This window comes from Ascaphus truei, chromosome 9 (assembly GCF_040206685.1).
Source record: "Ascaphus truei isolate aAscTru1 chromosome 9, aAscTru1.hap1, whole genome shotgun sequence".
NCBI lineage: Eukaryota > Metazoa > Chordata > Amphibia > Anura > Ascaphidae > Ascaphus > Ascaphus truei.
Genome location: NC_134491.1, coordinates 53438815 through 53450946, shown reverse-complemented (window position 1 = coordinate 53450946; position 12132 = coordinate 53438815). Strand labels below are relative to the sequence as shown.

The window sequence follows — 12132 nt, the reverse complement described above, 5'->3', positions numbered from 1 at the left end:
ACTTTCTAAATGCTTGCTATAGCAACCAAAGGATGATCAGTACATTAAAAATTGCATTATGAGTTAAATTAAAAATGTAGACAGTATTATCTAATATTACAAATCTGATTTATTAAAAAAAAACAAAAAAAACAAGCTAAATGTTCTGTTTCTGAAAATTGACTGAACCATAAACACAATGACCTTTAGCAAAATGTTTTGTGATGGGCTTTTTTATTACTCTTATTTCTGTTTTTATCTTCAGCCATCCAATTTGTTTTAGCTGTATTCAAATAATAAAAAAAAAAAACCAGGCTAGCACTTTAAAAAGGCATAGCAATCAGAACATTTCAAAGGCCAGACAACATTATGTATAGTTTTCATTTCTGTAACATCCACTTGAAATGACTGCCACTGCTGTTAAAATGTGGCTGGATTGCAGTGAACTTCCGAAGCTGCATTTAGGAGGCTTCACTCATCGAGGAGGATTTGAACACAGTGTTTGGAAACGAAGAAGGCTAATCTTTGCTGCAACTACAATATTCTCAATGTTGGGATCTTGCTTTCTCTAACTTAAGCGCCGTGTAAAATGTACATACCAACGTCTAGCCCCTCTAAGAATTAGCATTCGGCTATAGGGGGTGGCTGCATATTTCCAACGAGCATCTTATATGTAGTGCAGAGGAGCTTAAATCCAGTCCTCAAGCCCCCCCCCCCTAGCCGCCCCCGGTTTTAAGGATATCCCAGTTTCAGCACAGGTGGCTCAATCAGTGACTTCGATTCAAGTCTGTTTTCCCCTCTACCCCAGGGGTGCGCCAACTGGGGGGGGGGGGAGCGCTTACAGAGGTGCCGTGCTCTTCCCCAAATCATTTAAATTAAATGCATGGGATCGCACGCATGGCCAATGTAAGTTCTCTTACCTGGTCTCCGGTGGCTTCTGGCGACGCGTCATCAAAGGATGTCGTGACATCAGAATGCCGGAGACAAGGTAAGGAGGGGGGGGGGTGCGAGCAGGGGGGGAGAGCAGGCAGGGGGCTCCCTTGCTCTACCCAAAGCTTCGAAGCCACCTGGACTCTGAGTACCACTTTGTAAAACCCCCAGTGGTGCCCACACCAACCGATGGAAGCCACACGAAGAAGTGACACCGAAAAATATTACTGTGGATCTCCCAATATTCTAATGACCCCCTCGATAAGGTCCTCAATCCACGGCTGTAAGAAAGGATTTTCTTGTTGCAGCAGGTGAAAAATGGGACTATATTTTCTCTAAAAAGACAAAGACTAGGGATTGTATAGCGCAGGGGCAGCCAATCCAGTCCTCGAGGGCCATCAACAGGTCATGTTTTTAAGATATCCCTGCTTCAGCATATGTGGCTCAATCAGTGGCTCAGGCAGAATGACTGAGCCACCTGTGCTGAAGCAGGGCTATCCCTAATACCAAGCCTGTTGGTGGCCTTTGAGAACTGGAGGTGGCCACCTCTGGTATAGAGATACTTAAACCCCTATTCAATAGGCTGGCGAGCCACATTCAAGGGCCCGAAAAGAGGTGCGCTTCATCAAAAGAATGGAACCAGAATATTATCCGGCACAGAGAATTGTCTTCGAAAGTACCACTTTTATTTTCTTCCTCGGTTTAAGCTCACCCCTCCCCACTTTTTAAGTAGCAGGTTTTTTCATGTACCTGTGCAGGACGGGTCTATGGAGACATTTCACCCTGCACTGCAGAGGTAAATGAGAATGCTCCCAGGTAGTGTTAGGATCTGCATACTGGTCATGCCGTGACGTGGCTGCATACTGGTCAGGCCGTGACGTGGCTGCATACTGGTCATTCCGTGACGTGGCTGCATACTGGTCATGCCGTGTCATGGCTGCATACTGGTCATGCCGTGATGTGGCTGCATACTGGTCATGCCGTGACGTGGCTGCATACTGGTCATGCCGTGACGTGGCTGCATACTGGTCATGCCGTGATGTGGCTGCATACTGGTCATGCCGTGACGTGGCTGCATGCTGGTCATGCCGTGACGTGGCTGCATACTGGTCATTCCGTGACGTGGCTGCATACTGGTCATGCTGTGTCATGGCTGCATACTGGTCATGCCGTGACGTGGCTGCATACTGGTCATGCCGTGTCATGGCTGCATACTGGTCATGCCGTGATGTGTAGGGTGACCAGATTTTGAAAATGAAAAACCGGGACACAATTTTTTTTATTAATACAACAAAAAACATTACTAAAAAAGAATATTATAATGATATTTATCTAATAGTGTCACCATTGATGCTGTATTATTCATTCTACCTCTTCCCATTCTATCTCTACCTTCTCCCCCATCAATGCAGCCAACAGAAATCATGCGCGCCCCCCCCAAAGGGAGGGAGGGAGAGAGGTGACAGGGAGGGAGGAAGGTGACAGGGAGGGAGGGTGGTGATAGGGAGGGAGGGAGAGAGGTGACAGGGAGGGAGGGAGGTGACTAGGAGGGAGGGAGAGAGGTGACAGGGAGGGAGGGAGGTGACAAGGAGGGAGGGAGGTGACAGGGAGGGAGGGAGAGAGGGAGGTGACAGGGAGGGAGGGAGAGATGGGTGACAGGGAGGGAGGTGACAGGGAGGGAGGGAGGTGACAGGGAGGGAGGGAGGTGACTGGGAGGGAGGGAGAGAGGTGACTGGGAGGGAGGGAGGGAGAGAGGTGACTGGGAGGGAGAGATAGAGGTGACTGGGAGGGAGAGATAGAGGTGACTGGGAGGGAGGGAGGAAGAGAGGTGACTGGGAGGGAGGGAGGGAGGGAGGAAGAGAGGTGACTGGGAGGGAGGAAGGGAGGAAGAGAGGTGACTGGGAGGGAGGGAGAGAGGAAGAGAGGTGACTGGGAGGGAGGGAGAGATAGAGGTGACAGGGAGGGAGGGAGAGATAGAGGTGACAGGGAGGGAGGGAGAGATAGAGGTGACTGGGAGGGAGGGAGAGAGGTGACTGGGAGGGAGGGATAGAGGTGACTGGGAGGGAGGGATAGAGGTGACTGGGAGGGAGGGAGGGAGAGGGGTGACTGGGAGGGAGGGAGAGAGGTGACTGGGAGGGAGGGAGGTGACTGGGAGGGAGGGAGGTGACTGGGAGGGAGGGAGGTGACTGGGAGGGAGGGAGGGAGAGGGGTGACTGGGAGGGAGGGAGAGAGGTGACTGGGAGGGAGGGAGGTGACTGGGAGGGAGGGAGAGAGGTGACTGTGAGGGAGGGAGAGAGGTGACTGGGAGGGAGAGAGGTGACTGGGAGGGAGGGAGAGATAGAGGTGACTGGGAGGGAGGGAGAGATAGAGGTGACTGGGAGGGAGGGAGAGATAGAGGTGACTGGGAGGGAGGGAGAGATAGAGGTGACTGGGAGGGAGAGATAGAGGTGACTGAGAGGGAGAGATAGAGGTGACTGGGAGGGAGAGATAGAGGTGACTGGGAGGGAGAGATAGAGGTGACTGGGAGGGAGAGAGGTGACAGGGAGGGAGAGAGGTGACTGGAAGGGAGGGAGGGAGAGAGGTGACTGGGAGGGAGGGAGGGAGGGAGAGAGGTGACTGGGAGAGAGGGAGGGATAGAGGTGACTGGGAGGGAGGGATAGAGGTGACTGGGAGGGAGAGATAGAGGTGACTGGGAGGGAGAGATAGAGGTGACAGGGAGGGAGGGAGAGATAGAGGTGACAGGGAGGGAGAGAGAGGTGACAGGGAGGGAGGGAGGGAGGTGAAAGGGAGGGAGGGAGGTGAAAGGGAGGGAGGGAGGTGAAAGGGAGGGAGGGAGGTGACAGGGAGGGAGGGAGAGAGGTGACGGAGGGAGGGGTGGCGAGAGGTGACAGGGAGGGAGGGAGAGAGGTGACAGGGAGGGAGGTGACAGGGAGGGAGGGAGAGAGGTGACAGGGAGGGAGGGAGAGATAGAGGTGACTGGGAGGGAGAGATAGAGGTGACTGGGAGGGAGGGAAAGATAGAGGTGACTGGGAGGGAGGGAGAGATAGAGGTGACAGGGAGGGAGGGAGAGAGGTGACTGGGAGGGAGGGAGAGATAGAAGTGACAGGGAGGGAGATAGAGGTGACAGGAAGGGAGGGAGGTGAAAGGGAGGGAGGCAGGTAGGGAGGTGACAGGGAGGGGGGAGGGAGGTGACGGAGGGAGGGGGGGCGAGAGGTGACAGGGAGGGAGGGAGAGAGGTGACAGGGAGGGAGGGAGAAAGGTGACAGGGAGGGAGGTGACAGGGAGGGAGGGAGAAAGGTGACAGGGAGGGAGGTGACAGGGAGGGAGGGAGAGAGGTGACGGAGGGAGGGAGGTGACAGGGAGGGAGGGAGAGAGGTGACGGAGGGAGGGAGGTGGGAGGGAGGTAGGTGACAGGGAGGGAGGGAGAGAGGGGGGGAGAGGTGACAGGGAGGTGGAGAGAGAGGGAGAGGTGACAGGTATGGAGAGGATGACAGGGATGGGGAGAGAGAGACACACACACACACACACACACACAGAGAGACACACACACAGAGACACACACACATAGACACACACCCAGACAGAGACACACCCAGAAAATTATATAAATAATTTATTGACATTAATTAAAATTAAATAAAAAATGAAGACATTAATTGGACATTCCTCATTGTCATTCCTGACCTGACCTTGGGGCTTGTATATATAATATAAAAATGTGCTAAATAAATAGCAGGGGAAAGCAGAAATATGGTTGTGCATTATTATAAATATATATGTTGCTACTTACACTTACCGTACTTATTGTACAGACTGTGTCACACGTGCAGCAGCAGCAGCTCTGCCTCTGAGCAGCTCCAGACTGTCTGACACACCTTCTCCTGTGCTCCTCGTGGCAGTCACTGTCACAGGTCAGTGACATCACTGCCATCCCATGGATCACTGCGGCCCCTCCCACCCGGCATCTGTCCAATCCCCTGCGGTCTTGCTGAGCTGCTCCCATCCTCCTCAAATGGCCACCAATCTCCTGCACCGTTACTCCCTGGTAGTGTAGTGTGGTGTGCTCTGCTCATACTCTGCCCCCGCCCCTCGGCATTCTCACCCAATCCCGTGCAGCCTAGCATTCTACTATGAAGCAGTATGCCGGGGCAGGGCTTTGTAGAATGCTGGCCGGCACGCAGGGGATTGGTTGAAGGATGTCTAAAGCCCCACCCCCCGGCAGCATGCTATTCTACAAGTGAAAAAACTCACCAGCTGAGTCCCGCATCCTCCTCGCGCAGCTCCGCCGCCGCCGCAGACTAGCGCACTGCCGCCCGCTCCACATCACATCTATGTACAGGGACAAAGGCCACAACCCGGGACATTTCCGGGACAGGCAGGCAACCGGGACAGTAATGAAAAAACCGGGACTGTCCCGGCAAAATCGGTACAAGTGGTCACCCTAGTGATGTGGCTGCATACTGGTCATGCCGTGACGTGGCTGCATACTGGTCATGCCGTGACGTGGCTGCATACTGGTCATGCCATGACGTGGCTGCATACTGGTCATGCCGTGATGTGGCTGCAGGCTTATAACGCTTTGGCCAAAAGGTTTAACTAAATGACCCTTACTCGAGAATTTAACTATGAATTTGTTGTCATATTGGATTGTAGCATTGGGTAGTTTTGTCTTTTGTTGTATACGTTTAGCCACGCTCAGTAGCACTGCTTTTGACACAAATATATACTGTATATATGTGTGTATATATATATATATATATATATATATATATATATATATATATATATATATATATATATATATATATATATATATATATATATATATATATATATATATATATATGATGTGGTGGGTGCTGGGGTTTGAGTTTGCAGGCATTGTATGTTCCAAAGTACTACTTTTATTGTAAAGGCTTTTGAAATCTTCCCCCTAAATATTCCATGTCCTTACATTTGTCCCCTTCACTGCCACAGGACAGAGCTCTCTAGAAGCAAAGGGCTGTACAGTTAGGCACGTTCTATAGTGCTGTGTGCGCGCTGCGTCGTGTGTGCGTGCGGATTTTTCGTTGGCTGACGTCAGTCAGCCTTTCTATAGAAGGGCCGCGCGTGCGCGGCAGGGAGAGGGGAGCCGACAGACAGCGGCGAAGATGAGGAAATTCATCTTTTCGCGCCGCTGCCTGCGCTCAAATGTGTGTGTGTGTGTGTGTGTGTGTGTGTGCGTGGATGTGTGTGTGTGTGTGTGTGTGTGTGTGTATATGCATGTATGCGTGGATGTGTGTGTGTGTGTGTGTATGCATGTATGCGTGGATGTGTGTGTGTGTGTATGCATATATGCGTGGATGTGTGTGTGTATGCATGTATGCGTGGGTGTGTGTGTGTGTATGCATGTATGCGTGGATGTGTGTTTATATGGATGTGTGTGTTTGTGTGTGAATGATTGCAGAAGTTAAAAAAAAATATTTATTAAAGTTTTTTTTTCATTAAAAAATCTTATCTAGCACTTCCTTCCACTCACACAACCCATGCACACACATATACTCACACATACATACACAGACACACACATACACACACATACACACATATATATGTAAGGGGGTCACCCCCGGTGCCTCTGATCTTTCTTTGCCCCCTGCCTTACCCCTGTGGCAGTGGGGGAAGGGGACAGCGACTTCTCCCGGCGGGCACCGCCCTCTTGGTTGTGGCGCGAGCTTCGCCCATGCGCAGTAAAGATCGCGCACGCGGTCCCCATAGAAAAGAGCTGTACCAAGAACTACAATTCCCAGCAGCCTCTGGGGACTGCACTTTCACCCTTGTCACAGGCAGCATTGAAGCCAATAGAGCTGGCAGCTTCTCATGCTGCAGAGTTGCAACAATGTTGTGTGCAGACAGGGTTTTTGTTAGTCAGAGCGAGGAGCAGCCAAGGGAAGGAGGTAGGGTACAGGAGTCAGTGACTCCCTGTACTAGGCCAGCAACCCCCAAGGCCTGAGCTAGCCCTGACTCACCAAGTAGAGTGAGTGTTGCCAGGGACAGCCCTCAGGTTAGGGACCCTGTCACTTACGTCAGTTGGAGCAGCGGAGCAGAAGGGGAAGGAAGGGTGCAGGGAGCGAGTGAAGCTCCTGCATCGCGTAAGGTCCCCCCTCTCCCAGGTAGGCCCCAACTCCCCACCAGGTTAGTGGGTAATTGATAGGGACGGCCCCAGTTAGGGACTCTGCCCTTAGTGTGAGTGCTGCCTTGTCAGAGTCACAGCTGTCAGTGCTGTGAGGTCTGACAAGCAGGCACAGTGTTTGTGCAGCACGGTTGCTGTACGTACCAAGTAGGTGGCAGTGTGTTACTGCAAGAACTAGGTACGAGGTAGTTAGAGTTAGGACCGGGAAGAGCTAGGGGGGGGGGGGGCGAGATAGGCCTGTTAACCCCTTAGGTCCCAGGTAGGTCCTCACTCCCCAGCTTGTGGTGCTACAGGGACAGGCCCTAGGTTAGGGACCGTGTCATGTAGTGCCAGTGATAGATAGGGACACAGCGGACGCTGCGCTTCCTGAAAGGAGACTTGGGCTCAAGTCTGTGCCCAGAGAGAAACCACCGGATCAGACGGGATCACAGGTCGACAGATCCTTTGCGAAGTCCTTGCAGGCCCGAGTGCAGGAGCACTCGGCAGGTACTCTATAAGTGCACCAACAAATCATAACATTCTCTTAACACATAGTGGCAGCGCTGACCACGGGACAAAGGGGTTGGGCTGTGGGCACCGTGTGGGGATGTTATACTGTGGTGATGTTATGAGTACGATGTAATAGTTATCATTTGTTCATTCAGTAAACCTGTTATCCATAATACTGGTGTATGTGGTTTCTGGGTGGGTTCCTACTGTATGTTAGGGTCATTCTACATTCCCATAGAATCCTACGTAGGTGGAGGCGCTGAAACCAAGAAACCTTCCAGAGGATTCACCCCAGGCTCTCATTAGCGGAGGCTCAGGCCTCCTGTGAGCCTGCAGGTATACGCACCACACCTGGTAACACCGTATGTTCTCCGCACCCACACCATATCTGCGATTGGGGGGGGGGAATACCCGTTACACATACATTACCTGCAGCTCCCGGCACTATATACAGGAAAAACATGCGGCACGCGCATTCGCATAGGAACGCACGGCCGCATCCTGTATATAACAGCTCAGATGTATACAGAACTCTATTCCTTTGTCCAAAGGGCTGTGAGGCCCCAAAGGTTCTCCTGTTATTGTGTCGTCTCCCAAATCGGTAAACAAATCAACGGTTTCCTTTTGGCTTGTTCTGTATAGGCATTATAATACCCTTCAATGATTTGTCTGTCATTAACATGCACTGTGTACATCTTCACACTGTGTTTTAACACCAACTGCCTGCCAACAGCATCCCTTAGCATTATAAAGGGTTGTCCAGCTCCCAGCATGCAACACTTTCTCCAATAAATTCCAGGGAGACCAGCTAAGCAACCTCTTATTGAGGCCTTACTGGCGCTTCCCTGCCTCTAGTAGGGTGTGGTCCAAGGCAAATGAAATATACGTCTGTTGGGATATGTACCAAAACAGCCCCTTTATCAAGTTTAACATTAGGATCATAGTTCTTGTCTCCATTAAAATATAGGTTTCTTTGTGAACAAAAACACAGTATTTCTTTCTATTTAAACACTGTAAACACAATTTGTGTTAAGATTGCTGCTCTAATTAAAACCTGACTGCACAGTTTGCCTGAGTATTAACCAACTGCCAAAAGAAGCAAAGAAAGAGAAGAAAAAAAAAGCTTAGGTGGCCAGTTTAATAAGAGAAAGGAATAACAAAAAGCCGCACTCCCACGATTCACTCGGAAGCGGTTAGTCAATCCTCAGGGATACACGCATTATTAGGCCTGTAATATAGCGAGCGCGTCAATGATAGTTGCATGTGTGAGCCTGACGTTGCTATAGTAGAGACGCACGGCCGTGAGCGTTGACGTTGCAGATCTGAGGAAATACAAGAAATTTGTATTTTCGCGCTGTTGCCGTGCGACACTGTTTTAAAACAAATTATTATTTTGTTAAAAACTTGTATAGTGCTGCTAGTTTTACGTAGCGCTTTACAGAGACATTTTGCAGGCACAGTCCCTGCCCCGTAGAGCTTACAATCTATGTTTTTGGTGCCTGAGGCACAGGGAGGTAAAGTGACTTGCCCAGGTTCCCCTGCTTCAAACTCTGTGCCAGTCAGTGTCTTTACTCACTGAGCCGCTCCTTCTCCCTCCACTGTGAGCCAATCACAGTGCAGCCTACTTCTGATGTCATGGCCACGCCCCCTAGCTGTGCGCGTCACCTGTTATACCATATGCACAAAATGCACACGTCACATGCAAGGGCAACGCCGTGCTCGCAAGCACTTACTATAAAACCAGCCTGAGAATAACACTATACAATATACAGCATTTTTTATTGGAATATCAAGGTAAAACAAGGCATCTCACCATAAGACGAGAACCATGCTATGAATAGATGCTCAATCTAATGTTAAGCTTGCAACCAGTGAAACGTAAACCTCCGCTTTGTCATTGACTTGCACTGTTATTTTTGCAGGACATAACGATTACATCTGTCCTGCTACCAACCAATGCACAATAGACAAAAACCGACGCAAAAGTTGCCAAGCGTGTCGGCTTCGGAAATGCTTTGAAGTGGGAATGATGAAATGTGGTGAGGGTATTTTTATCTGCATTCCTTACCTGTTATCTTGGGTGACCTGTATATGCAGTTCTTATTTTTAATATGTGATATATATTCTTATGTTAGCCTATAATTCTAGTAGCCGAATATCTTTTCACTACAGCACGTGGCTTATTGCTGTGCTATCCCTGACAACCTTACATTCTAACTTTTGATGCCTAAAGGTAGATACAGAAACTTTGAGCAACTGACTGAGTTTACGCACTTCAAAGACCATGATATTATCTTATATTACGTTAACTCTTTAGTCTTCAACTAAGTATGGAGCATTTCTGTGAGTGGGCTCTTAAGTGCGAGATTCTCTTTCTGGTCAAAAAGTCGTGTTTGTAATTTTAAGAAACATGAGGCTTTGCATAAATGGTGATAGCTTTTATGGAACTAGGAGATTCCTTTTGTAGATAATAATTACTTATTTCATGTAGTGCTTATCTCCCAACGGGACTCACAACGCTTCACAATTACAGTACAGGCATACCCCCCTTTAAGGACACTCACTTTAAGTACACTCGCGAGTAAGTACACATCGCCCAATAGTCAAACAGCAGCTCACGCATGCGCCTGTCAGCACGTCCTGAACAGCAAAGTTGAACTCCCTACCTGCACCGAAGCTGTGCGCAAGCGGGGAGACTATAGAGCCTGTTACACATGCGTTATTTACATCAGTTATGCACGTATATGATGATTGCCGTACAGTACATGCATCGATAAGTGGGGAAAAGGCAGTGCTTCACTTTAAGTACATTTTCGCTTTACATACATGCTCTGGTCCCATTGCGTACGTTAATGCGGGGTATGCCTGTACTCATCACATAATAATTTTTACAGACACAGTCCCTGCCCAGAGAAGTTTACAATCTAATTTTGGTGCCTGAAGCAGAATGAGATAGGCACACACGCTCACCTGCGCTTGGCACTTAGATAAACAAAAATGTTTACTTTCCCGCGCGCTCAACTACCCACAATGCACCCCCCCCCCCTCCGCGCAAGTACAAGGAGGACACCAGGCGCTCATGCTTGGAGCGCTCTTCAAGCATGAGCGCGCTCAGCGCCAGCAGGGATTCAGCCTAAACCTCACAGTTCTCCTCTTCAGTACTATACTGAACCCTTTTATAGGTGTCTTCATTTATGACAGATCTATTCAGGACCAATCTTTCTGTTTGGCAGAGATTTCAAGTGATTATTTAGCACTTATTACAAGAAAGTAACAATGTACAAAATCTACAGCCCTAAAACATCTCAATTGTTGAGGAAAGTTCATCGCTCACGCTCATAGCACTGGCGTTTGATAGAATGCCCTTAACTTGATACATTTTACAGAGAACAATGGTTATTTAGCATAACATGAATTTTACAAGTAAAAAAAATGCAATAGCATGACTTCCTAATTAATGAAGCAGAGGTACATTTTAAACCGTGCTAGTATTTCATTATAATAATCCTTTATTGCGTTCCCAAGTGAAATAAACATCACTGCCAGAAGAAATGTCAGCCTACAGTATGAGCGTAATTACTGCTGCATTTAGCAGATGCTAATGAATGATTCATTCTTTTTTACATGCTATGCTCTGTGATTGTTAGATCTTATTCATAATTGTAATATTTTAGGAGATATATAAATGGACCAAAATGATTTAGTAGTCTGTGTCACGTATGCCACACCTGTGAGCATGTGACTAGTGTGTGCCAAAGGGGTTAATACATTCAGCTTTCCTGCTAACTAATTAACCTCCCTGCAGTACTCTCAAAATGAGCAAATCCCCGCCCCAAAACCTTTAGTACGCTGCCACCCCCAAGAATAATCTAAGGTTTTACCTTGGTCCCCTATTTACTGGAAAAATATGTAATTAACACACAAACAGCAAAATGTGTCAGAAAATGCAGTTAATCTCTTTTTAAAGGTAATAGGTTCAATTAGAGCCCAAACACAGTGCTTGTTTAATTTTAGATTTAATATACGAAAAGTGGTACAGTGCTGGTATACTGAAAAAGAACGTTTCAAAGACATACAATATAATAATGCCGACAGTTTCAGAATATAATGGGATATAAAACAGAAAACATAAATATGTTAAGGCACAATATTAGATCCCTTCAAAGCGGTGGTGGTGTTAAAGTTATGAGAATTCACAGGTTTCTTGGAATAACGCACCCCCTTTTTGTTGAATTCTAGTTTGGCTATCAAAATACAGGGGTTTTATCCTCAAACTTTGTTCTGGGACGAGAATAAGCGCGTCTCATTTTTCCACTCATCCATCTCTTGTGACATTTATGGCTGGGAGAGTAAATGAATCTGAGGGTATGAAATACCCTATAACTTTCTACCTGGAACCCCCAGAATAATGCTTCCTGCATCAACGTGTTCGCATGTTTCTCCCGAAAGTCTAGATACCACTTTTCTCAACACAATTTTTACTTTTGGATGAGTAAATTGGTATGTGAGATATGCACCCAGATATCCGGTCATGTTTCATATTATTTGATACAGCTATCCGT

The 12132-nt window shown here is 48.3% G+C and overlaps 1 protein-coding gene across 1 annotated transcript in view; it reads left to right on the top strand.

Annotated features, from left to right (window-relative positions):
* Window positions 1-12132, top strand: part of ESR2 (estrogen receptor 2) — a 47566-nt gene that overhangs the window by 7915 nt on the left and 27519 nt on the right. The window contains exon 3 of the mRNA XM_075614880.1: window positions 9493-9609. Within this exon, the coding sequence (XP_075470995.1) occupies window positions 9493-9609 (117 nt within the window). The remainder of the gene's footprint in view (window positions 1-9492; window positions 9610-12132) is intronic.